Raw genomic sequence first — 27,166 nt, 5'->3', positions numbered from 1 at the left:
TTCTGGTGATGATATTTGTTGATTTTATTTACGCCCTGCCTTTCTTCATGAAGATTGTTCCCCTTGCCTCCATTTTATCCTCATTGCATCCTTGTAGAGTTGGTCAGGTTGAGGGAGAACGATTGGCCTAAGGTCACCCAGCGAGCTTCCATGATAGAGTGAGGATTGTTCATTTAAACGGTCTTAGACCAGAATGGTGAAAAACACAGGTACGAGAGCGGAGATTTGAACCTGAGTCTCCCAGTTCGGAGACCGACACTCTGACACTCACACTTCGTTCTGCTTAACTTCGAGTGAAGGATCCTCACAGCCTATGTGGAGAAATGCCCCACACCTTTATGGGCAGTGGATGGTCTAGAGCAGGGGTGGCCAACCTGTGATCCTCCAGATGTTCATGGACTACAATTCCCATGAGCCTTTGCCAGAAAACGCTGGCAGGGGCTCGTGGGAATTGTAGTCCATGAACATCTGGAGGACCACAGGTTGACTACCCCTGGTCTAGAGCAGGGGCGGCCAAACTGTGGCTCTCCAGATGTCCATGAACTAAACTGTGGCTCTCCAGATGTCCGTGAACTACAATTACTGCGAGCCCCTGCCAGCATGGTACTGGCTGGGGCTTATGGTAATTGTAGTCCTTGGACATCTGGAGAGCTGCAGTATGGCCACCACCTGCCAAGACGTTGGGTGTTGGTGTAAGGGAAGGGAAGCAGGCTATCTGGTCCTCTCAGTGGGGGCATCCCTTCTGATGACCAGTGGGGGCAGTGAGTTACCCAGAGAGATGCTTTTGCCGATATATCTCCCCAGGGGGTGGCCTACTAGCCAAAAGGGGGTGGGCATGATGGAGTAGGGCTTGCAGAGCGAAAGCAGGCCTGTCACAGCCTCAACTGCACCTATCTCATACTTGGGAGAACCATTTTGACTAACCTAAATCCCTTTCAATAGTTTAAACCCTTCATGGTTCCCATTTGAGAGAATGACTATAGAAACCGTGGTGTTGTTTTTTTTAAATTTATCAAATTACTGCATTGTAAATTTAAACATTAATCTGCTTCGTCTGCTGACGTGCTTCGATATCTGTCATATATTTGGTTTTGCTGCTGCGGGGTTTTTTTTGACAGTATTATTGCTGCTCTGTGTTTTTTGACAGCTTTAATTAACATTCTGCCACACTGCAGAAATAATGCGTTCCCGTTTTGCAAATACGGCAAGTGAGAACGAGGTTTCATGAATGCTTCGGCACGAGAATGCTCTTAATTCGGTACATGGGTGCGTTTCCAGGAAATGGCAACGTTTTGTGGCTATTTCTAGCCATGCTCCTACGATTGGTTATGCGTAATCTGGAAGGGCCTCGGATCAGCAAGAACGGATGTTCTTGACGATGTAGTGATCAGCATGATGCTCTCCTGGTCTCCCAACCTCAGTTCCAAATCTTCTTCCTTCCAGAAAACAGTCAGGGCTCTTTTCTGCATCTCCCAAGCAAGCCAGTAGTCGAGTGTCTGATTGAAGCTGAGAGGTAGCATCTGCCCTGTGACCGAACCATTACTAGTGGGCTGTGACGGAACAGGCTGCCGGGTGAATGGATGGTTTGTTCTACGCTCTCCCCTCCGGCAGTTGCCTGCTGTGTCAAGTGCCGCTTGCCTAATGTTTCTAATTCCGCCTGTGAAACGGAGTGAATGTAACATCGAAAAGCCGTCGGTCGAATTTCTCCGTATCTTATCCCCACCAGCTCCACCACAGTTCCGTGATACTCATTTTCCTGCCAGGGAAATAGAGCTAATTCGATCCACCTATTCAGCCACTACTAGTTGTTTTTTTTTTAGTGATTATACTCTTGCGTTACTGGCTGCTTCTGGGTTCGCACAAAATAAATATTGGGCCTTAAACAGAAACAATGATCAGTTCAACAGATACACTTGAAGGGCCCGCTGCAGTGGTTTTACCATATCATTCTCTCTCTTAAATACTTCTGAAGATCAACATTTAGGGAGTATAATTTGCTTTATAATAAGAGATATAAAAGAGCCTCTTGTGACGCAGAGTGGTAAGGCAGCAGACATGCAGTCTGAAGCTCTGCCCATAAGGCTGGGAGTTCGATCCCAGCAGCCGGCTCAAGGTCGACTCAGCCTTCCATCCTTCCGAGGTCGGTAAAATGAGTACCCAGCTTGCTGGGGGGTAAACAGTAATGACTGGGGAAGGCACTGGCAAACCACCCTGTATTGAGTCTGCCATGAAAACGCTAGAGGGCGTCACCCCAAGGGTCAGACATGACTCGGTGCTTGCACAGGGGATACCTTTACCTTTACCTTTAAGAGATATAAGCAATGATGCTTGTACTAATAGCATCTGAAACAGAACTGGCATTGATAGCCAGTTCTTGTGTGGTGGTTAGAAGTCTGGACTTGAAAGGACAAGACTTGAGTTTGAGTCCCTACTTTGTACCATGTAGTTCACTGGGTGATCTTTCTCTCCCCTCACATGGGAATCAGCGAGGAAAACAAAACCAGGTAATCCCATTCATGAACAGCACCTCCCTGAGCTTCTTGGAGGAAGGGTGACAGATAAATGAGAGGGATAAAAATAAACGTCCACATCATCACTTGATTAACTTCAGCTTGTCTGCTCTATAGGCACAGCCAACTAAATTACCTTTGTGATCACGGTGTTTAGTTCTTGGCTGATATCTGTACATGTCTTTCCAATAGTATAAATGGCCTTTTATTTAAGGATACTATTGTATACAAAATGTGACGTGCACACCATGTCTTAAATACACAGAATAGGATGTTCTTGTGAATTGTTGTTGGTATAAAATACTTTGAACTTGATCTTCTTCCTTCCCTACTCCCTCTGTTCTTTTGTTCCTCTGTTTCTTTTGGTTCCTAACCATTTCCCTTATTTGTCAACGAACTGGAGTTCTTCTAGAGCCCAAATGTTTAGAGTAGCAATCCAGAGTACCTTGCTGATTTCTTATAGAGCTACCCATTGTATTCTGGGATGCTCTGCTCCCCTAGTTTTCTAAATGAAATAGATATAAATTGGGGTTGGGTGGTCCAATAGCTTTGCAGTAATAAAGGAAATATAGGAGATTGTAGGTGCTTGGGCCCTTCCAGACTGTGGAAAGTAAGAAAGTTGCTCACACTGAAGACATATAGTGATGGGCAGTCCAATATGCAGATCGGTCGGTGCATAATATAGAAGTACATAAAGCAGCTGCCGGGGTTCTCAATATGAATGGGGAGTGTGGAACTGGGGAAGGAGGAGAGTTAACTGTCCCTTCCTTCACACCTTGAGTGCACACAGTTCTCCCACTGTGGAGGACATCTTGATGGGTGATTCCCACCATTCACTCAGGGGGGCAGGAACAACTTTTCCCCTCTTCCTTTGTGGGAGCCATCGTTTCCTCCGTTCTTTTCCTGCCTCAGCACAGGGGCTGTGCCTGGAAAGTACAAGATTTGGGAAGGGGAGGAAGCTTAGTGGGTATGTGATGCCTCTGGAAAATGCCATTCCATGCAGGAGAGCTTCTCTCTGTACATAATTTGTAATTCCAGGTTTACTCCTGGCCTTGCCTTGGGGCCAGTAACCCTCTGTCTTCAGCGTCCCAAAGAGGCTTCTTGCTGTTCACTTACGTGTTATGACCTCTCTGTGCCTCCTGTGTTGTGTATTTTGGTCTTGTTGTTTAGAATTCACAACTCAAAGTCAAGGTGGTGAGGCAGGGAACAGTGGGGTGGAAGAATGTGAACATGGGTGAGGCACGTGTGGGTGAGGGACTTGAAATCCAGATGCTTTTTCTGCTCCACAGTGCAGTGAATAAAATCCTTTTGGGATTTGAAGGGCCTACTTCCATCATTCCTGCGGGGAAAAATACTTTTGGCAGGTTGAATCTTCCAAGGGTTGGGCAGTCGAGCCTTCTCTTAACTCAATTTTCCTGAGGGAGAGGACTTGCATTAGGCAGTGTTAATCTCTAAGGGGCAAACGACATGAGAAAACGCATTCAGGTAACCTTCCAACCCAGCACTGGTGTTCCTCCTCCGCTTGAACACATTTACTTGAGAGGAAATGGAAGAGTGCAACTCCTTAAGAATTAGAGTCAGAGCGGCTGCACTTTCTCTGGAAGAAGTGCATTGAGCAGCAAGAAGAAGAGGAAGAGGAAGAAGAAGAGGAAGAAGAAGACTTGGTTCTTATATGCTGCTTTTCTCTACCCGAAGGAGTCTCAAAGTGGCTTACAGTTGCCTTCCCTTTCCTCTCCCCACAACAGACAGCCTGTGAGGTGGTTGAGGCTGAGAGAGCCCTGATATTGCTGCTCGGTCAGAACAGCTTTCTTAGTGCTGTAGCGAGCCCAAGGTCACCCGGCTGGCTGCATGGGGAGGAGTGGAAGAGCTGCAGCAGGAGATAGCTGGCCCACGAACAAGGTGGACCTCCTTGGGGGTTCAAGAGAGGAGCAGAATGGAAATACTTGAACTCTAGAAGCGCCTCTGCCTGCCAGAACGCCCAGCACACCACTTCCAAACACAGTGTCCACGTAGTGTCGAATGCTTTCGCTGGCTTTTTCAAAAACGCATCTCTAGGATTTTTCTGTGGCACATTTATTCAATTCGCCGTTGACGGATTGCACTGCGCTGCCCATTAGTATGCATTTGAGCCTTAAAAATGGATTGCTTGACTTTCAAGTACTGGGATTAGCAAAACAATTTGGCTGGTGGCTTTGCTGCCTAGGACCTTTCTTTATTTTTTGGTTGGACCAAGCCTTAAGTGGAAGACAGGAGCATTCTTCTTCTTTTTTTGTTTGTGTGCTGAATTTGAGTCATAAATACCAGGGCCGCAGCAGGGTCATCTTTCAGTACGTTCGTAATATTTCTTCTAAAACATCAAGGCTCATCCATCTTTGCCTCGGGAACAAAGCTTTCCCATTCCACTGGCAGAAGTGACCGCGGAGACAGAAACGCGCTGCGGACGTCCGGTGCCACCCGAACGAGAACGTTCCCGCTCGAAAAGCAAGCAAACGTTCGGGCCGAAAATGATTTTTCACCAGATCATCATAACACTGTCGCTTTATCATTTCTTGTAATAATGTGGAACAGAGTTTTCCTCCACCAGCCAAGTATGTTGAGGTTACAAGGCATTTGGAAACATGATGAGGTCTGACACTGCTGGAAGCAAAGGCAAGCAACCCAAACCCACTTTTTGTGTGGCGATGTGTAGGAATCTGGCAATTCTTGCGCGTCTGAACGGCACGGGGGCCGGATGAAAATGTATAGAGCCGTTGGCCTTCCTTCTCTGTTTGCTGCTTTTATTCTTGGTAGAACAGTGGTTGTTATTTGGGGCTTGAAAGCTGAAGAGGTTCTAATGCAAGTCTGATGTTTGTCAAGGATGGTTCTTTAGTCCAAGGGTAGTTTGTTACTCCAGGCAGGGCTAATGCTTGTCAAAGAGACTTCTTTAGTACCTCTTTGCACCTCTTTGCCATCTCAGGGCTAATGAGGATGAGCCCCAAAAGGATCTGGCCTCAGTTAGGCTCCTGATGAAGTGAGCATATTAGGGCGGTGGCTGAGTTAGTGAGCTAGGAACTGCTGTGGTTCAAATTATTTTGGTTTATTACTCGTTTGGTCACACTCTGCCTCCAAGGAGCTCGGGCTGGAATGCATTCCTGTTTCTCTTTTGACCCTCCTAACATCCCTGTAGGGGAGAGCTCGCCTGAACACTGCTAGCCCAATTTTTCATTCAAAAATTACTACAAGAATGTGTGGGAAAAACACTATATCAATGTTGGAGGGGAACCAGTGTGGTCTAGCATCAGACTGTGACTGGGGGGGGAGAGCCGGGTTCAAATCCCCACTCAAGTGAAGAAGCTCAGGTCTCCTTGAAGCAGGTATCAGATCTTCCTCTCAGTCTGTCCTGTCACCCAAAGCTGTTGTGAAGGAGAAAAGGCGGGGAAGGAATAACCAAATTCACTGCCTTAAGGATCTCGGAAGGCGCACAGCACAAAACTGTAATAAATCTGCATTCACGCTGCCCCACAAACTCACCTTCTCAAACCCACATTTTCAGTGGCATTACTCATCTTGTTTTTGAGGACCGCAAAGCATTTGTTTTGCTTTTGACAGCTTTTAATTAACGCTGCGTTGCGTCAAATTATGAATGGAACTCTCTTGCTCTAGAGCCAGCTTCTGCAATCGCCTTGTACTACTTTGGTTTTGCGACTTGCCTCCCAGGAATTTTTGGCCAGAAAAGATCCCAAGCTATAGCTTGCAGAACAGCTGTAGGCCGTAGCGGTACAGGGAACTATTGTTGCTTCTTAAAGGTAAGGTCTAAAGAGGACTAGCAGAAAATACAAGGCCACTCGAATGTCCTGTTATCTGTTGCGGTTTTCCAAGGGTTTAATGGTCCCATTGTAGAAAAGAACTTAACTCTTGAAGCCATTATTATAGCTCATTTAAGAATAATAATTCCCAAACTGTCATCCAGAGGGATATAAAGAATTGCAGAACCTGTTCTGCATATCAGACAGGTCCTTTGGATGTGGTTCTTCGACAGTGACTGTCAGCACTACATGGCAGTTTGTGACATTTTGTAAGTTTCTGCTGCATCAAGAGTGACAGAAAATTTCCTGCTGGGCTTAAGTCCTTTGGAAGGCCTAGGTCTTTGGATCCCCCCTTCCCCATTATGATTGTTATGGCCTTACTCAGTATTACTGGTGATGGACAGTGCTGTCAAATCTCAGCTGACCAAAGTCAGTTTCCAAGGCAAGGGATGAACAGAGGTGATTTGTGATTGCCCACCCCTGCAGAGCCATCGTGGACTTCCTTGGTGGTTTAACCAGGGCTGAACTTGCTTATCTTCTGACACCTGAGGAAACTGGACTCACCTGGGAAATCTAAAGTGGAGCACTGAATATTGTTTTGCAAAGGTTTAGCTATCACCCTCCCATTGCAACGTTACCGTGAGGTCATTTGGCTAGGCTTCATGTCCTTTTTCTGTATCCTGTGCTGCCCTAAGCAAATCAAAGCCTGCAGATGAATTCTGGGAGAACTTCCTTTTTTTGTCCTTTAAAAAAAAATTTTTTTTAACTGATTACTTTCAGGAAACAAAAACATGCAGCATCTTCAATACGCAGATTGTGGCTCGGTTGCACTTCACGTTTTTTAAGTTAAGCATTTCTGACTTCTGTCATTTTGGCGTGGGGGAGAGGAGACACAGCTGAGGCAAGCGTAGACTATGCCTGTTTCCCAGTTCAGAGGTCAGTGCCAAAGTGCCCTCCGAATTGTCACCAAAAAGTAAATTGGTTTTAGGTTCTTAAGGTGGACTTTAAAATTCAGGGGGGAGGGGGGAGACACATTTTGAACTTTTGCAGAGTATCTTTTAATTTACTTCGACCATTCTTCCAGAAAGGGCAACCTTACTGCTACCCTCCCTGTATGTATGGTGTGTATTTTCGACATGATTGCAGTGGAGTTCCTTCTGTTCTGCAGTCTCTCGCCTCTCCCTTTCCTTGCAAATCAGGGCAGCTTGTGCCACAATCATTTGTGCTGGGAAGGCACTAAACAGAAGAGCCAGTTTGGTGTAGTGGTTAGGAGTCCCGACTTCTAATCTGGTGAGCCGGGTTCGATTCTGCACTCCCCCACATGCAGCCAGCTGGGTGACCTTGGGCTCGCCATAGCACTGATAAAACTGTTCTGACCGAGCAGTGATATCAGGGCTCTCTCAGCCTCACCCACCCCACAGGGTGTCTGTTGTGGGGAGAGGAAAGGGACTGTAAGCCGCTTAGAGACTTCTTCGGGTACAGAAAAGCAGCATATAAGAACCAACTCTTCTTCTTCTTCTTCTATTTGGCACCAAGGAAAGAATATAAGCCTAGCCTTTGGCCCCTTAGCTGTCCACGTAAGTCTCCCAATAAATAGCCTCCTGGTGGGACCTAGAGATCTCCTGGAATTACAGCTGACCTCCAGGCAACAGAGATCAGGTCCCCTGGCGAGAATGGCTGCTTTACACAATGGCCTGTAAGGCATTATATTTTGATGAAGTCCCTCCCTTTCTCCCTCAAAAGTGAGACCCCATTGCCCTGTCCTTATCATTTATCTGTTTGTGCTGACTCTATGATCTGCTTGGTGTGGGTGTAGAAAATGGCAAACTTTAAATACAGTTAATAATAAATGATTGGAAGGTTTCGTTTTTGTTTGTATTGTTTTCTAATTTTGTAATTCTCGTCCAACGGAATCGGTCACTGATGGTTTTATGCGCTGTGATTACAGTGCTTTATATATCCTGTAATCCCCCATGAATTTTAGGGAGAAAGGCACACTATCAAGTAAGGGTTTAGCTAGGACAGTCAGTGCATGACAGGCTGAATGCTGTAGAAATAGGAACACATTTTTTCTGCCCTGCCTTGTAAATAGGTGATGAATCCAGAGATGGGTGATGGGGATTCTGACACACATCATTCCTTATAAATGAAGCATGCAGTTTTCCTGCAAAACCATCGGTTGTGAAACATTTCTAAACGCAAGCCCTTCTAAATGAAACACACGGTCAGTCTCAAAAATTCATAAACAATCCTTGTGTTCAGACTTTATAGAACGCATTCTGGTTTCTTCCTTTTGTGGAGAGAAGCAGGTCTGACATGCCCAAATAACTAGCCTAGGCTTTGCTGTCTTCCAGTTTTTGCCCTTAACGTTGGCATTGGCATATAAAAAAGCCAAGTGGCATTAGAGGAATGGTAGTGCATCGTCACCTTTAGGTATGACCTGCTGTTTGCATCTGACAGAATGATGGCTTCTGAACGGAGCAGGCCACACTGGGCATCTTCTGCTTTCCTGGTAAGACTTCCTGAAACAATCAACGATTTGTGCTTCATTCTTCAGAGAAAGCTGGGAAATTGACCCCAGATACATGCTTTTCGTAGACCTAATGTGCTTTCTGTAAAATCCAGATATTAAGGTCTTCACTGAGAATTAAGGGATTTTTAAAGCGGGTGTTTCTTCCACCACTGGCTGGACTTTGGGGAAAACAGCTCCGTCGTGACTCAAACTGGCATTGCCAATGAAGGATTAAAAATGTTGTCAAGGGAACTGCAGCCAGTTGACTGATGTTTTTGTACTTGTGAGTGTCACTTTAGCGATGGGGATATACTGAAGAAAGCGAGCCACTTCGGTTGTTGTGTACTGTAGCTGTGAAACGAGGTGAGAAACGGAATTAACATTAACTTTGTTCTCCTGCTGCACCTGAACGGTGTGGCCGCAGAGAATACTGTAACAACAGATGCGGCTGAGATCTCAGAAGGATTTTAAATGGTGTTTTTCGGGGTGGCAGGGGTGGCAGGAGAGCCATAAATGTTATTAACTGGAAGGTTTTAATATGAATGGCAATAGAATGGCAAAGTTCTTGAAAAGTTCCCCAGGCTGCCGAATTCCATTTGACTGAATAGCAGATACTGTGTTTTAGAAAGAGCAGGACTGAGCGTAGAAAGTTCTTTGTGGCCTGTTTCTGTTTATATAATCTATTGTCCCTTAATATTTTTGTCCCGGCTCCTCTAAGTCATTATGGCAGCAGAAACTTCATTGAGCTCAGTCCCAAGGTGAGATGTATAAGCAGTGAGTAGCCCTATGCAAATCTTATGCGCCTGTTGCATGTACAATGCTGGTAAGGTCATCGTATGCCCGATGAAGAATAGTGGGTGGTGAAGTATAGCAACTCCTGTCAGGCAACCGGTAGCTGCTTCCTAGTTAGGAGCCTGCAATGTTTCGTTGTTGCCTTTTTAATGAAGCCGTTCTCGTCTGCTTTTGCTTTGCAGGGCTGAATTGCTTCTGACCACGGCCCGCTTTTTTAGCCACTTCTGCAGGAAGCTCTGCGTTCTCGCTCAGCGATGCTTGTTCACAGGTGCTCATTTTTGAAGGCTGCGGCAGTCGCAGTGGTGTGGCGCGAAGAGAGGAGGGAAAGACTGGGGCCCTGGTCTTCGTAGACTTGCATTTCAGCTTTCTAGTGGGAGAGGTTCAGGGAGCCTTCAAAAGGAACGTTTCGCCGCTTGTAACTTCAGATCCGCAGCGCTGGAGGAGGAAAAGAAATCACTGCAGCATATTAATGACACCGGTGTTCTTTCGATGATGTGAACAAAACAAGAATTTAATAGAGTGAGTACATGGAGTCCTTTCTGCATTTGGTGTGCGGCTTTACAGTAGTGGGTGAACTTGTCCTGGCAGCGAGCACAACCCCGGAAGTGTGCTTTTATGTATGACCAGATTTTGAACATGTTGCCTTCACATCAAAAAGAAGGAAGGGCTTATTAATGTTTTGGCTATTTACTGTGACTCTGTCCTTTAAGGATGCTGGCTTGAGCAGGCTTCTCTGTCAACAATTTACGACATTTCTCACAGTGAATCAGAAATTCCAAATCCCTAACTAACTCCCTTTTATTGACTTTTAAGCAAAGGAAGATGTAGCTCTCTGAGAGCACTTAGATTTTTAATCTTTTTCAGAAGGCTTTTTTAAAAAAGCTTTGAAAGCCTACCCATAATAAGAGTTTCCCCTGTCACTGGCTTATGTGTAAGCCATCAGCTGGTTTCGAGTATAAAGTTCTAGGATAAAACATTTAGCACTTTATCTGGAAGTGTAGCCCCCCCCTCCGGGGGGGTACTTTGTCCCAAGGACTTTCCAAAGCTGGGGGGCAGAAAATGAAAGCGGCAAGGGTAATATGCAGGAAGAAAAAGCTAGTGACGTGTACTTAAACATTCTTTAGGTTGTGGGTGAGGTTGTTTGAGTAAAGGTGTGGTCTAAGGAGGACGTATTCTTGGTGCAAGTACTGAACATGAAGGGGAGCAGAGTATGCTGAGAGGTTTACTGACAGAGTGAAATCCTCAGGGAGTGATCTAATGGGATGTGAGGACAGAAATTAGGGAGGCCAAAAGGGTGAGCCCTGAATTTTGTGGCCCAGATCTCAGAAGCTAAGAAGGGTCAGCCTTGGTTAGTGCTTGGATCAGAGACCACCAAGGAAACACTGAGTTGCTATGCAAAGGCAAGCAACTATAAGCCCCATTCGATTGCCTCTGGCTTAAAAAACCCTACAGTAGCCTTTCTCAACTTTTTTACCATTGAGAATCCTTGAAAGATTCTTCAGGCTTTGAGAAACCCCAGGAGTGATGCGATCCTGCAGAACATGGTGGGGAAGCATCGCTGTGGACATGACCACTTGAGGCTCCTTCCCTTCCCTTGGACCATTATTGGTCATTTTGGGAGGGGTGGAGCAACATGACCATATATGTTCACATCACCCAATAAATGTTTAACAAAGTTAAAAAAAATATTTAAAAATTAATGAACTCCTACCCATTCAGAAAACCCTTCCAGGGCTGTCAAGAAAACCCAGGGTTTCACAAAACCCTGGTTGAGACAGCTTATATTATAGTTCCCATGTTGGTCTTCAGTAGATTTGAGTTCAGTAGCACTTTAGAGTCCAACAAGATTTTTGGGGTGTGCGCTTTTGAAAGTCAAAGCTCCCTTCCTCAGGTGACTCTCAAAAGTTTATGCCCAGAAAATTCTAAGGTGCGACTGAACTTAGTTACAGGATATATATACCAGAAAGATCCTTTTGCCTAGACCCTGGTCTTTATTTAGCCCAATTTCCATCAGAATGACCACCTTTGCTGTTTTCTAGCAGTCCACCTACGTATCAGATCAAGCACTGAATTTCTAAATCCCCTTCCATCTTGTCATATTTAGGGAGACTGGGCTACGGCTATTCTAATGTACCCAGTTGTACCTCTGATGCTTTGTGAAGGTTAAATGTAGTTTCCTGGCAGTAAGCTGGCAAGCGTAGGTATCTATATAATAACTCTTCATGGGAGATTGCTTTCAGGAAGTATTTCCATTTGTTATTGCACATTACCTCTAATAGCAGCAGGGCCTGATCACCTTCATGTGTACTGGATACCTACAGGGTAAAAGACCGTCTCTCTAAGTTTGTTCTTCGACCTGCTGGGTTTTTTGTGCAAATATAGGCAGCCGCTTATGCCTCAAACCTCTGCTTTGTGCATGAGGATGAATCATCCGTGCATTAAGAGGTCAGTCACAGGGAGCCGCAAGGAAATAATCCCCTCAGGTTGAATTGATGAATAAATCACCAGAAGAGAACTGGTTTCCTTGTATCACTGGGACAGCGTTTTGAAATAACTATGTTCTGCATTAGCGTTAAGAATGGTTTTGCCCGTTTAAAGTTGAATAGAACGCCTCTGGGAAATAATTTCAAGATATTCTAAATTTAGGTGGGTTTTTTTCCCCCCTCTCGATGCCGATCTTTGACAGCAAGATCTGAAAAGGATATTATGAACAGGCGCCAATGCCCCTATCTTGTCAAGGTGACCTCCTGCTTATGCATCTCCCTTGGCTCCAATTCCATCCTGGCCCAAAAAACTTCTGTAATCTAAAAGATTATTGAAAATTTGCTCTCATTGAGCCAGAGCTTTGGAGATGGATAATGCATTGTACGTTAAAAATCAAACTAATCTTCCTGACTCTGAGTGCTTTACCTGTATTATGGATTTGTGGATATTGTTCATGGTTTTGCTTCCTGCTTTTCTGCGAAGCTACTCAGAACTGCTTGTGTAGAGTGTCCAATGTGGTCTCCTGTCCAAGCACTGGCCAAAGTTGTACCCACTGAGTGGCCTTCTGGTTTGAAAGTTGTCATTTTTTTGTCGTTGCCCCCTTTTCATTCAGTCTTATTCAGCGTGTTCTTCTCCAGAATTTGCACAGCACCCCATGAGACAAAAGGCAGTTAAATACTTCAGTGGGTCATTTGCATTTGGACCAGAACCTTGGTAAGGTCTTCAACAAGCAAAGAGATTCAGGCCTAGGAGCGTGTTTTGTTCTGTCATAATTTCTAGCAGCTCTATTGGCTGCGACCTGTTTGTGAAAATCAGACAGGCTTGAGGCTAAATAGCTGATTGGCCATCTTATGTTATGGATCACAAATATGAACACAGATCTGCATGTTCTCTGTTCTTCTTGTGTTGGGGTAGAAGGTATAAAGTCAGATCTTTGTGGTAAAAAGGAATGTCTTTGGATACCTGACTGATTACAGAACAGGACTTCACTGCTAGACTTCATGATTAGACATCATTGGACAAAATATAGAGCTTCCTGCAATTTCTCATTTTGAAGCATCAGCAGGTTTTTGATGGTCGGAGAACCCTGCCCCTCGTTTGCCCCCTGCCTTTAAACCGCTCTTTGTTTTCTCGTTGCAGTGCTGATGCCGTGATCTGTTGTTCCGTCCTTCTAACGATGGATTGCTGCTACTAATGGGAAGAAGTCCAATATGAGTGGAAATGATGTTGGAGGAAGAAGACGCTTTGAGGACAGCGAGCATACATTACACATCTATCCTGGGAGCATTGCCGAAGGGACCATCTATTGTCCTGTTATTGCCCGGAAGACGTCCACGGCAGCCGAGGTGATAGACTCTCTCATTAACAAGCTTCGTCTGGACAAAACAAAATGTTATGTCCTGGCGGAGGTGAAGGAATTTGGTGGGGAGGAATGGATCCTCAACCCCACGGACTGCCCGGTGCAGCGCATGATGCTCTGGCCCCGGATGGCCCTGGAGAACCGCTTGAGTGGGGAGGACTATCGCTTTCTTCTAAGGGAAAAGAACCTCGACGGATCGATACACTACGCCAGCCTCCAGTCCTGGCTGCAGGTGACGGAAGAACGGCGCAGGATGATGGAGCGCGGCTTCCTCCCTCAACCTCAGTACAAGGACTATGACGACTTGTGCGCGTTGCCAGACTTGAATGAGAGGACCCTCCTCGAGAACCTTAGGAATCGCTTTAAGCAGGAGAAAATTTACACATACGTTGGGAGCATCCTAATAGTCATTAACCCCTTCAAATTCCTCCCGATTTACAACCCCAAGTATGTCAAAATGTACGATAACCACCAACTGGGCAAGCTGGAGCCCCACATTTACGCAGTGGCGGACGTGGCGTATCATGCTATGCTCCAGCGTCGAAAGAATCAGTGTATTGTCATTTCTGGAGAAAGCGGGTCTGGGAAAACGCAGAGCACAAACTTTCTGATCCATCATCTCACTGCTCTTAGTCAGAAGGGATTTGCTAGCGGAGTAGAGCAGATCATTCTAGGAGCTGGACCGGTGCTTGAGGTAAGCCGGAGGCATGCTGTAATTTTACGACACGGCTGTTGTTGCTTTTTGTGTGTGTGACAACAGTGACGTTGTGCTGCTTAAGCTTCTTAGGAATCGTTTGCCCGTGAGCTTCTTAGATAATGATTCTATCAAACATAATAAGTGGAAAATATGACACTGGAATTTTAAGTCCATATGGATTTTACGTCACAGTGAGCCAATGCTGGCGATTCGGCCTCTTCCAGCTTGCAGATCTTTCCTTGAAAAATCCTCATGGACCTGTAGTCAAAGTGTTCTGTGTCCCATGTGTTTTGTCAGTGAGAATCCCTACAGATAGACCATCTCATAGTGGAAATGGTTGAGGGTGTTATGGGTGGGGGGTGTTGCATGTCCAAGGCACGGTATGAGCAAGACTGGATGATCTGGGGACTTGTTCTCTCCCTGTGATCCCCCAAATGCTCCGGCAACTAATGAGATGGTTCTGGTTTAACAGCACGCTGTTATGAATCTGCAAGCAGAGGCTCACAGTTTCCTAGCAAACCAGAGTGGGAATCAATTATTCCAGACGGGAAAGAAATGATTTGGAATCCTGGATTTCAGGAGAAAGCACAAACTATACTGTGCCTGTTCAGACACAATGACATGCGACAGCTCTTTTCAAACCCAGAAAAGGAATGTGGGTAGTGAGTGACCGCCAGGATTTCCCAGTTGCATTCGCTCACCATCAAGCTGTGGTTTGTTGTTAAACCTGTGCCGGACCTAACTGTGACTGGAGGTTGTGGAAAACGCCATCAAGTTTCATCCAATGGTTTCTTCTTCTTGTTCTTCTTGTTCTTCTTCTTGTTCTTCTTCTTGTTCTTCTTCTTGTTCTTCTTCTTCTCCTCCTCCTCCTCCTCCTCCTCCTTCTCTTCTTCTTCTTCTCCTCCTCCTCTTCTTCTTCTTCTCCTCCTCCTCTTCTCCTCCTCCTCCTCTTCCTCCTCTTCTTCTTCTTCTTCTTCTTCTTCTTCTTCTTCTTCTTCTTCTTCTTCTTCTTCTTCTTCTTCTAATTAAGGTATCCTTTATGGTCATAAACTTACATGGTCAGTTTGTATCTCTCTGTGTTCTGTACATGCTTGTGAAATAAGTGGGTATTACAGCCTTTCTGGGAAAAAGTCGGAGGTGGAGGTGGTGCTCAAATCTGCTGTGTGCCAGAATCTTTTCAGCTGTGAATTAGTTTTTAAACAATAGTAAAGCCCAACAAGTGCATGCTCTTCTTAGGTAGCAGACAGCTCCCGTCATTGAATCAACCCCTTGTTTCAGTTGTCACAAAGAGCTAGTTGTTTACTTAAATCAGTGACTTTTGTCAGGTCTGAACAAGCAGCTGTCATCAGCTGTGTGAGTAATTCTGGCTCAATATGAGGAATTCTTTGCCCTCTGAGTTCTTCTTAAAGCTTGCAACAAAAACATCTGGCACAACCCTGCGCTGATCCAGCGTCGATATTGTGGTAAGGGAGTTTGTTTCCAAAACTAAACGCTTTATTATGGGACTTAGAGAAACGGTTTCCATTTCCTCGTATATAATACTTACCATCGACGTGTTTTGCCTGAAAGTTTTATTAATTCAGATCTGATTTCAGTAAGCATCTTTCTGGCCGGGAAAAGCATCAGTCAAAATGGGTTGTTTTTGACTCTTGTCTGACCAGTAAGCTCTCTTCATAACAGACAGCTCAATAGGCTTATACAAATACCTCTTTGGTCTCTGGGCAATGGTCACTTCAGTGCTCGATATTCTTCCGAAGCTGATGTCCTCACTCTGTCACCATGAACTTTGCCGGCACCGTCTCAACCTGACTGGGTTCTCGTGAGGATAAAGAAGGGAAGTGAACCATGTATGGCGCCCTAAGCTGCTAGGAGAAAAAAAACATCTAAAACTAAGATCACTTGTCATTCGTATTCTGTACAATCTTGTCTGCCACTCCGACAACTGGGAAGGTGTACCCTAAGTAAGAAGACAACTATAGCCCAGCCACTGGCCAGCTGTGAAGGGGTAACAATTCCCTGGTTCTGTATTACTTCCCCTGAGATCTGTTGCCTGCTGGCCTTGCCTTCTTTTACTGTCCACTAACTTTTGACCCTCAGTTTTTCAGTCTCCCCCAGCCTGCATTGGCCAGGCAAAGGACCTTCTAGGAAAAAGACCCTTTTTCACTGTTGCTACACCAACAGCATATAGCACTAAACACCAAACCACTGTCCTAAGCAACAGTCCAAACTCATCTAGTCCTAGGTAGCATTGGAGATGAATTCTGGAAGTTCAGACTGAATCCATACTGATTAGAAAGCTTTGGTCATGGTGGTTCTATAAAACTGACTTTTTCCTATGGATTAAAAGTTCAGGAGGATCAAGATTTATGGCTCCTTGAATCTGCCTGATCAGGTTATAATAATTCAAAACTACCTAAGTTTATATAGCCCATTCCTGATGGGCCCATTTGAGATGGATGTATGAATGTCATAACCTTGGGCCTGCTAATATACTGAACTGGTCTCAGTTCACCATTGGCTGGAAATCTTGTAAACTCTAAACTAACCCAAAAGGCTGCAGACAAGATTGTTCTATCAGAATTCAAACTGCCCTACCCACCCCTGGCTTCTCAAGTGTGATTTTCCCACTGTTATAACCTCAAAAGGCTGTCAGAATCTATCCAGCCGGCCATGGTGGTGGTGGTTTCCCATATTTGAGAGATGAGGAATTCCCATTTCAGTATCTATAAATGTTCTTGCAAACCAACTCTTTGCGAAGAATATTCCCCCCCTCCTCCTTCCTATTATGAGGCAAGCAAGATATTTTGAGGGACTTTCCTTCTTTTTCTGAAAGACAGGAAGCTGTAACAGGTAGGGACTGCAGTGGTGAGGTCAGACCTCCGAGGCACCTTTTGTAGAGGTCAGATTTGAGGATACCTGTGTCAGCAGAAATGGGCTGCTCTACTCATTCACTGAGGCAAGAAGAGTTCCTGATGGTCAGCTCTACTCTGAGGACCTGAAGAGGCGCGCTGGGTAACCTTGTTAGCACTAACTGTGGCTAAATCCAGCAAGGGAGGAAATCTACAGTGAGGGAGATGGCACATTCTGACTTAGAGAAGAAGGGCATCCTTGACAGATGGTTTCTCCTAACAGAACACAGGGACAAAACATATCTTCTTGTTGCCCCCAGTGTTGCCCCCCCCACACCTTCAGCAGTCCTTTCCTTACCTCACCAGGAAAAATGCCACAGCTGATTTCAGATTCTTAAACCCTTACGGTCCCCAATCTGGTCCCCAATCTTTTTATCACCGGGGTCCAGTCAACGCTTGACAATTTTACTGAGGCCCGGGGGGGGGGGTGTAGTCTTTTGCCAAGGGATGTCACCGCCGCCGCCTGAGCCCCTGCTCCACTTCCTTTTCCGCCAGCGCCCCTGACTTCCCGCCTTCCGCTGGGGGGGGGGGCTGCCAGCAGCAGCTACGCAGTGCCACACTGATGGGGAACCCCAACCATGGCAGCCGCCGGAGAGCACCAAAGGTGAGCTAACGGCAGAGTGGCAGGGCAGCCCCCGAGGCAGCAGCCAGGGAGGAAGACAAGGAGGAGCTGTGGCCCGGTACCGACCGATCCACGGATCGGGACCGGCCCCCGGCCCCCGGCCTGGGGATTGGGGACCGTTGCCTTAAGGGATCAGGATTTCATCTTTGTGCCCAGCCCTCCTGATATTTGTGGGATGCATAATAAGTCGCAAGAGCTGCTGAGGAAATCCTGTTTATTTAGGGAGAAAATCTTTCTTCTCAGGCTGGGTTGCGTGTTGCCAAAGTATTTGCTGCATCCTGGGTACCAGCCCCTGCAAGGAAGAGCATGCTGAGTATCCCAAGGCATTGCATGCCCAAGGGAGTGTTAAGCGCTGCACACATGATGCAATGCTGACATGCGGCTTGTTGCTTCATACATTGCCCTGTGTGTCCTGCACATGATAAAAGTCTCTCAATGGGAAAACGCCACAACAAGAATTTCATCATCTTTTCGAAAAGCTGCTTCCCCGTGTCTCTGAAATCTGCCAAGATTGCCTGCTTTACCAGTCTTACTGGATTCAATCTGTGACAAGATCACAGATTTTCCCTTGAAGCTATGTAAGTCCTGCACATCTACTCCAAATCCCCTTCTTCCACAACGCCACATTTTTGGCCTTCTTTCTGCGCGGAAAGAACTGTATCCTTACATCTGGCTACAAGATGTGCTATGGTCAAATTGGAGGCTAATGTAGCCTCCGGGTTTTTACTTCATTGATCATTTCCATGAATTTTCCCCTGGAGGTTACCTAAGGCATTACAGGATTTCCCACATGCCACGTAACGGAGCGTTAATGATAGGTAAGCTGCCTTGGTGGTCATGGTGACCTCATGGCAGTCTTGCAGCTCACCTGTAAAATACGAATCTTTGTCTGACCCCCTCCTTTTGTCACCAGTCTCCCTCCATCTGTGTACCCTCTGGTGGGAAACCAAGCAGCATGGTCAGTGTCCCCAACTAAATTTTGAAACCGGCTGGCTCTTTGAGAAAACAGAATATCCACTTGATCACTTACTAAAACTAATTGTGATCTTCATGAGGAAACTGCCAAGGACCAGTTTACAGCCTGGAAATGTCCGAGACCCTTAGGGATAAAAGTTCCAAAAATAAAAAGCATTTTGATGCTAAATTCCTCAGACATCTGCACTTAGTTACTGCCCTCCCGGATCCTCTGTCATAAGTGAGCGAGCTTCCCCTCTTCCGTGGCCACTTTCTTTCTCTCCTACTGCTGGGTTCCTGTTTGTGTTGGCTCTCTTCCTTCCCAGTCACACCATCATCTCTCCCTTGTCACCCGTCCCCCTTGCTTTTGGCTCATGCCCCCCAATTTTCCCATGGAGTTCCGTATCCACCATCGGTCCAGGACCAAGTGCTTCATCTAGCTGCTTTCCCCGTTTTATGCAGTCTCGCAGCTGAACCCCTAATCCTTTCACCTTTAAAATACGAATCTTTGTCTGACCCCCTCCTTTTGTCACCAGTCTCCATCTGTGTACTCTCTGGTGGGAGAGGACTTGCTTGACAGCCCTGGGATTTTGCATCTCATATTTTCCCTGCTTGCCTAAAGATTTGGGGCTGGGGGGGGGATTCTTTGAGCTATCAAAATAAAGATGAAAATGTAGTGTCTGGCAAGGCGGCATCTGTTTTAGACCGTTCCAGCTATTTACGGAGAGCCGATGGACTTTCTCCAATGCACTTTTATATTTAGATTGATTAAGCAAGAGTGTCTGAAACAAAACACTCATTCATGGCAGCGCATTCAGTAAGCAATTGTTGTGATAACTGCCGTTTGCGATCTGCTGAAGTCAATAAGCCCTTTTGTGGAGATGCTGTGTTTCTGTGTGTGAATCACTATTATTAGCATCTGGAAATCCCTGGGCTATACAGATCCTGTTTTCTGTACCGGCCTCCCATAATGGCTTGCTATACCGATTTATTCATCTTGCTCCTTAAGATTCTCAGTGTTTCAGGGTAAACTACCTTATAAGTACAACAAAACAAAATCAGAGTCCAATGGCACCTTTAAGACCAGCAAAGATTTATTCAAGGCGTGAGCTTTCGAGTGCAAGCACCCTTCCTCAGACTGCTTGCACTCGAAAGCTCACGCCTTGAATAAATCTTTGCTGGTCTTAAAGGTGCCATTGGACTCTGATTTTGTTTTGTTGTGCTGCTTCAACCCAACACGGCTACCCGCTTGAATCTACCTTATAAGTGCCGTTCAAGAACCACAGTCTTGGGTCCCCGAGTGCTACTTAGAGGGCTGCTCCATCCAGTATGTCTCACCTGTGCCACAAATATTTGAGAGCGCTAGCAAGTCTCTCTGTCCAAAGTCACCGAGATGTTTTATATCATTAGCTGCTATAAATGCTAAAATCCAACACAACATATCGTCCCAGCCAAAAGGGCATTAGCAGTAAATCTTCATAAAAGCCATAAAAAGTCCCTGGGAAATGAAAGCAGTAGACTATAAAACCAGCAGGCAACTCAACTGGAGGTATGCAGTAAAAATGGTAATAGGCAAAAAACACTGAGCACCAAATGAAGCATCCATCTTGTCTGTAGCATCTGCAAGGCCAACCTAAAGTTATTTTAGGTTGGCCTTGCAACCACGGCATATGACTGCCATGAAAAGAAGAACTGGAGCATCTTTTCATTTGCATCCAGGATGGCAGGGAGGTGGTCAGGCAGGTGCCTCTTGGCTCCACAAGTTGGCTTTCCAGCGCAAGGACCAAACTGCTCACCCTGACACTTTTTGTTTGGCAGAAGGTGGAACAGAGAGCAGCAGCAATTTCAGGGAAACAGTGGGGAGCTTAGATTAGTGAGATGACATTCAGAAAAATTCCGTCTGCCCTCAGATTCACATTATTAATACTGGAGGGAAGCCCAGCCCAAGTTAACATGTAGTCGTCCAGGTCTGTTCTTCAGGCGCACAAACTGTGAAATCATCCAGTTCTCTAAGCAATACATGAACGCCCAAACTGTGTGCGCGCAGAGGGGCATTTTAAGTTTTGGGAAACGTGAGGCAAACATTTCAGCGGTTATTTAAAGTTGTGTTTTATTTTAACGAAGCCTAATTTTATATTCACAAAAGCTAGAGGATGGTGCGCAAAAAAGAGGGAAGCAAGCAAAAGCGCGGAGGAGCAAGCAGCATGAAATGTTCAACGGAGCGTACATAAGAGCAACTAATGAAAACAGGCCAGAAGTACTAATTGTAGCATTAGCAATTTTTTAAGGAGAGTACGCCTCTACGCGCTGACTTACTGTTTCTTCGTAATATTGGAAGGGCTTGTGCCAAGGCAACAGACTCAGCAAGAAGTTGCCACAAGAGGAGACGCAGCTAGAGGCTTTTAGCCGGAGATAGATGCTGGCAGTGGGCTCCTGGGAATTGTAGTCCATGGACATCTGGAGGGCCGCAGTTTGACTACCCCTGATCTAGAGAATTCTAATCCAGAGCAGAGAACACAGTCTCACGCGGTCTGGGGTAATTTTGGGGCGACCAAGTCAAAGTCTTCTGGATGTATAGATAGGCAAATATATTCCGGGTTCAAACCCCCCCACAAAACTGTCACTGATGTGATTTCTTAGAGCCTGTTGGGGCAAGAAATCAAATCAAACAGTATCCCAAACTTTTTTCCTCGGGGGGACAGAAGGATGTGATGTGCTCACTTCACTACCAAGGGGTTTTATCTAGCCATTTGAGTATTAAGGTGCTTAAGAGCTGTATTCCTGATTATGCCTCCCTCTCTAATTCTCTCACCTGTTCTTAACAGACTTCCTTGAAATTCATCCTCTTGTCTCAGCTCTGACTAACAATCGAAGTTATTTTAGGTTGGCCTTGCAACCACAGGATGTGACCGTTCTATGTTTGGATTGGGGGGGGGAGGGGGGAAATGCAGCAAAACGCATCCAAAGATACCTTAACGCCACCTCTTCAGAACGACTGAAGAGACTATTTTGTGATCTTTGCCCCTTCCCTGCAGCCGCCATCTGCCATTGCTGAGGATATTAGAGGAAGAGGGGATGAGCAGCCGGGCATTCCTCTTGTGCCTGGATCCAGGACTGGCCCCTCTCCCCACGACTACCATTTGTCACCCCTGAGAATATTTATTTACTTCTTTTAATGTCAGCTGGTCCCTTGAATGCTCAAGGCAGATCACCCCGTTTTAAAAAAATGCAGTCGGATCTGTATAGATTCATTCTGCCTGACTAGGCCAATCTTAGCAGAGCTCGAAAGCAAAGCAAAGTCAGCCACGGTGAGGCCTTTAATGAGAGACTGCTAAGGAAGGCTTTGCAGAGGAAGGCAACGTCCAAACCACCTCTGCTCCCCTCTTGGTTTGGAACCCCCATTGTCCTGGGGTCGCCATGAATCAGGCACAAAGACAGCGCATCCAATACCCCCAATCAATAATGCAGTAAAACAGGATTGCATAAAGTTGAGTGGGGCACTAAACAATACAACTACATAGAATGAAATAAGTGTTAAAAATGAAAGGGGTGCAGGGTGGTAAGTCAGCCGACATGCTGTCTGAAGCTTTGACCATGAGGCTGGGAATTTGATCCCAGCAGCTGGCTCAAAGTGGACTCAGCCTTCCATCCTTCCGAGGTCGGTAAAATGAGTACCCAGTTTGCTGGGGGGTAAACGGTAATGACTGGGGAAGGCACTGACAAGGCCACCCTGTATTGAGTCTGCCATGAAAATGCTAGAGGGCGTCACCCCAAGGGTCAGACATGACTCGGTGCTTGCACAAGGGATACCTTTCCCTTTATACAGCAAACCCATGAAAACTGCCTACCATTTCCCAGACATTAACTATGATCCTGTTTCGTTTATGAAAAGGCCTTTCTGAATCCTTCCATAAACATGGTCTCCAGAATGGTAAAAGCACGGGGAGGGGCACTTCTGGAGCTTGTCAGGTGTAAGAGCGGTTGGCAGCTGAGCACCTTCTGCTGTGCCTAAACCCAAACCCAGATGAGAATTCTCCTTCCCAGGAGATTTCGGTACTAAATGTCAGTTGTAACATATATCCAAGTGCTGGGGTTTTTTTTGGCTGAAATGCTGATTGGAACAAACAGTATTTATATACAACCATGATAATTGAAATTTGTTTTGTATATTTGATGTTTTGACATTCGCCACCCTAAATTTGTTGACGGAGGTACCCCTCTGTTATGCCGCTTTATGTCTCTAGGGGTTGACGCGGCAGCTGGCGAGGTGCGCCCCATCCAAAGCGCTTTCCCCAAATCTTGGAATGAACGCGTTAATGCTAAGAATGCGGTACAGCTGTGTTTGTGATCTGGGATCCCTTTTATGTTATCATTCCAGGCCTGCCGGAGCTTTCACAGAGGAAATATTTTTGGGGTCAGGCATGTTGTCGCTTGTCATTTTGTTCTCCAATGGCGATCCACTTTCACATTTAATTTGTCTGAGGAGGGAGGGGGTCAGTAAACTTCCCCTTAACAAGCGCTGCCAATTTATAGCTTGCTTCTATGTCCGTGGAGTCCTTGGCCATAGCAAAATTGGCCAGGTTTTTAGCTCGTTTCTTCGCACAGTCTACAAACCCAAGCTGCTGTATCTGGAGTGTGGCTCTCAAGCTCAAGTGCTTTTTAAGACCAGAATTCCCATGCAGCCGATGTCTTGTCATTGCACACATGAGAAAGCATTACTTTTGAGCAACCACAGAGTTTACTATAAGGAGATCTCCTCCTCTTGACGTTAGCCCCATAGATGTCACTTCTCTCCCATTGATTTACGACCTCTGGTTTTGTTGCATGCCACTACCTTCTGAGGAGGGGTTGATTCAAATGGGTAGCCGTGTTGGTCTGAAGTAGCACAATAAAATCAGTGTTTAAGACCAACCCAGATTGATTCAGGGAGTGAGCTTTTGAGGGCAACCACTCTGATCTTCTTACATGACAGGAAATATATAGCAAAAATCAATTCTGTTACATCAGTAGACTGTGTCACAACCAAATACAGCCAATGATAATCCTTTGTCAAAACAACCAAACAATCCCCTAGAATGCAGTGTACTTTACAAAAACACAGGGAGAAACCAAACTGCCTTTTACCAGTGATCAAAGCTTCTCACCTCCCCATACGTTGCCTGCTCCATCCGTCTCCCCACAACTGTGAGGCATTCCTCCCAGGGAATTGCTGGTAACCGTCCCAAGGCCAGGGAGTCAAACTCAGAATGCCATTACATTGCCGTATCTTACAGTCGCGTTATCACAAATAAAATAAATAGTGAGGAATATGGATACACAAGTTGAACAAGGTTCTGAGGAGGGGGTTTGCTGTTGGCCGGACTTTGATTTGTTGCCAGACGCACGGGCTCCGTGAGAACCCAGCAGCCTGCTTTTTAGACCTCTCATTGTAGTGTGGCAAGCCGAGTACAGCGATATGCCCTGCGGTGTATGTGGGATCAGTCACTTAGTATCGCCACATTGCACCTGCAGGTTGGGGGAAATGTGGGTCTGCAAAGCTGTTAACTTCCCTTAGCACCAGGGGTGTCATCCTCGTGGCCTCATAGCTGCTGTCCTTGGTACCTCGCTCGGAAGAGCTGGCAGCATTCGCAAGAAGGCACAATAAATGACACAGAATGTGATACATTTTAATATTTTGCAGGGTGGGGGGGAGATGAGGCAAATTAAACCACTTCCTAGCGTGTTAAGTTGTGCTGCTTCATTGAAGCTAAAACACAATACAGAGTTGTACTTCCGAGAATCTACAGCGCAGTGACTTTTTGGTTGTCTAAATCGTGGCATGATCTGTTCCTGTTTGCAGATCCTGGTTAACACTTCAAAGGTTTTAAAGCTAGCCACACACGATAAAGAGAGAGCTTGCTGTAGTAGTGGAATACTTATTTTATGTATTTATTGAATTTATTATTAGACTTATAGTAAAGACCACCCCTCCTGGCCAGCCGACTCGGGGCTGTCGCACCTCGTTACTTCATTTAAATCTAAGCCAATAGTGAAGTAATAAAACCAGATTCCATGGGTGGCATTTCTATGCAACGTTTCATCACGCAGAAACACAGAACCAAAAGAACGTGTCCCCTTTGAGTTCTGATTTTTGTGCTTGACAGGTGCAATTAATGAATGATTTTTATTCTCGGAGAGGAATATTTCAGCCTAAGATTGCCAATTCAGCACGAAGATGGCCCAAAGCCTTTATGCTGTGTCGTTGTGTCTCGATCCCTCTCTTTCTCCTCCCACATTCTGTTGCTAAAGCCCATCCTTCAAAAGTGAGCGTAGGAAATGTATATCCTGGAGCCACTTCTCGGTGTTTGAACAGTAACATCTTCTTCTATTTTGACAGGCTTTTGGGAACGCCAAGACGGCACACAACAACAACTCCAGTCGCTTTGGCAAGTTCATTCAAGTGAATTACCAGGAGACAGGCACTGTGCGTGGGTAAGTGGCGTTGAACAATGGCAGAAGGGCCTGTGTTGACATGTGCACATGCCTGGTGGAAATCTGAAAAGGCCCATGTGAATCTGGAACCAAGGAACTTATCTAGGAAAGGGGAGGGCCTTTGACTGGTGACGTCTCAGGCTAAGGAAGCTTTGTTTTCTCCATTATGCTTTTGGGTCTTTTCAGTTCCGTCCAAGGGGGAGACGAGAGAAACTGCTGAGGGTCGTTCTTTTTATGGATTGATAACCAGACATTGTTGTGCAGGATCTATTTAGAATCCAGAAGGAATCTTTTCCTGGATTTCATTGGGCTTTGAATCAAGGGGTTTTATTTGCCGGGGGGGGGGGGGAATGTAACATCTACTGCTGCTTGAATGTGAGGCAAATGATTTTCTGATTTTGTTAGAATCTTATTAATTATTATTAGATTTGGATTTATCCCCGCCACTCTCGAAGCCAGTCCGGCTCGTGGCGGTTTACAGTAAAAGTATCAAAAGTGCAGTACAATAAAATTAAAATAATATGCGGCAATAAACCTCGATGGCAGGAAACAGTCTAAGAAAACCCACCTCCTCCCCCAGTCAATCCCCAGTAGCCTACCATCATGCCCAGGAGAAGAACCTATGTCCTGTTATCAAAGTCAGAGTCTCTACAGACCTCTATATGGGCCTATAAAGAGAGGGACCTGAACTTCCTGGTCTGGCCTCAACCAAATGCCTGGCGGAAGAGCTCCATCTTGCAGGCCCTGCAGAAGAAGAAGAAGAGATGGTTCAAACTACCCTAAATCCTTGCTGTGGGTGAGAACTAGCGGACGCGATTTTGGTGGCAAACCATTCCCGTTTCACCACTTTCAACGCCATCTCATACGCCTTGGTAAGCATGCGGTAGGATGTTCTTGCCGCCTTATGGAAGGAAGTGGCCTGGCACCAGCATGAGCAATGTCTCGTTTACCCAAATTATGCTGCATTGTTTCCACCCATGCTTGTAAAACTGATTTCTAGTCTTTTTAGTCGGAGAGTCGGAAATCTGTTACTTCTCAGGATTCCCATGTAGCACAATCTCTCTCTGTCTCTCTGTCTCTCTCTCTATCTCTCTGTCTCTCTCTGTCTGTCTCTGTCTCACTCTCTCTGTCTCTCTCTGTCTCTTTCTCTGTCTCTCTCTCACACACACACACATACACACACACATACACAGAGTCTGGCTGCCTGACCTCTCTGAGAGCCTGAAAACATTAAGCCTGTGAAAGCTGGGAAGCTTTTCTTCTCCCTACATGATTAACCGGCACTGCAGCTCTTCCTAATTTCTGAATGGCTTTGTCTGGCCTGGCAGACGCACGACCGTTGAAACCATCTGGAATCTTCCGGTTGCGTTTCATTATCTAGTAAAAGCGCCGCCATCTTAAGGAAGGCTTTAAGGAGGTTAATTTCTTCCCTGTTTTTGATTTCCTCAAGAGCCGGGTGCCGTTTTCCCCTGTCACTCATTTCTCATGCCTCGCCATCGTTGTTTACTAGGCAAGTTGCTCTCAGTGCCTGCCAGTCCATGTCGTCTTCCTTATTATGCAGCGGAGAAGGAAGGAGTCTTGGAGTCCGGCAGGATGTAAATATCCAATTGTTGATGGGCGCACCCTGAGTTTGAGAGAGTTGTTTGCACCAGCCCTTGTTTTTTTTTGTTACATCCAGGACTGCAAGCATTGAAATGTTCAGGCCTCCAAAATATCCTTGCTGGGCCATTCTCCTGAATGATGAGCCTCCTGCCCTTGACCAGATGACATCAAGCCAGAAAAGACATCCAAACAGGCCTCATTAGCTTAGGGCAAAGTCCTCATTGGCTGAGCAGAAGCACAGGTTTGGAGGGTCTCATGAACTTTCAGTGGTTACCGTGTCCCAGATAGAACTGGGGAATGACAGCACACCATCAGTCTAGGATTATAGGGCCTTTAAGTTTTGCTTATGCGCAGATGGTAGTTTCTTCTTGACTACCATAGAGCTTGCAAAATGGTTCACTTTGCACAGGGTTACCACAGCATGTCTGTCTTCTGAGGAGGGACAGATTGTGGTTGGCCGATATTTTC

General features: G+C 45.9%; 1 protein-coding gene across 7 annotated transcripts in view; it reads left to right on the top strand.

The window, feature by feature from the left end:
- The window catches only part of MYO9A (myosin IXA), a 138,457-nt gene that overhangs the window by 26,420 nt on the left and 84,871 nt on the right, over window positions 1–27,166 (top strand). For 6 of the 7 annotated variants that reach the window (XM_077318114.1, XM_077318115.1, XM_077318116.1 and 3 more), the window contains exons 2-4: window positions 9,782–10,118; window positions 13,224–14,137; window positions 25,002–25,096. In XM_077318114.1, the coding sequence (XP_077174229.1) occupies window positions 13,295–14,137; window positions 25,002–25,096 (938 nt within the window). In that variant the 5' untranslated portion in view covers window positions 9,782–10,118; window positions 13,224–13,294. The remainder of the gene's footprint in view (window positions 1–9,781; window positions 10,119–13,223; window positions 14,138–25,001; window positions 25,097–27,166) is intronic. The other variant, XM_077318112.1, reaches the window with a different exon arrangement.

Source organism: Paroedura picta, chromosome 18, assembly GCF_049243985.1.
Source record: "Paroedura picta isolate Pp20150507F chromosome 18, Ppicta_v3.0, whole genome shotgun sequence".
NCBI classification, from domain to species: domain Eukaryota; kingdom Metazoa; phylum Chordata; class Lepidosauria; order Squamata; family Gekkonidae; genus Paroedura; species Paroedura picta.
Note: the sequence above shows the minus strand (reverse complement) of the source record. Positions and strands in the feature narration are given on the sequence as shown.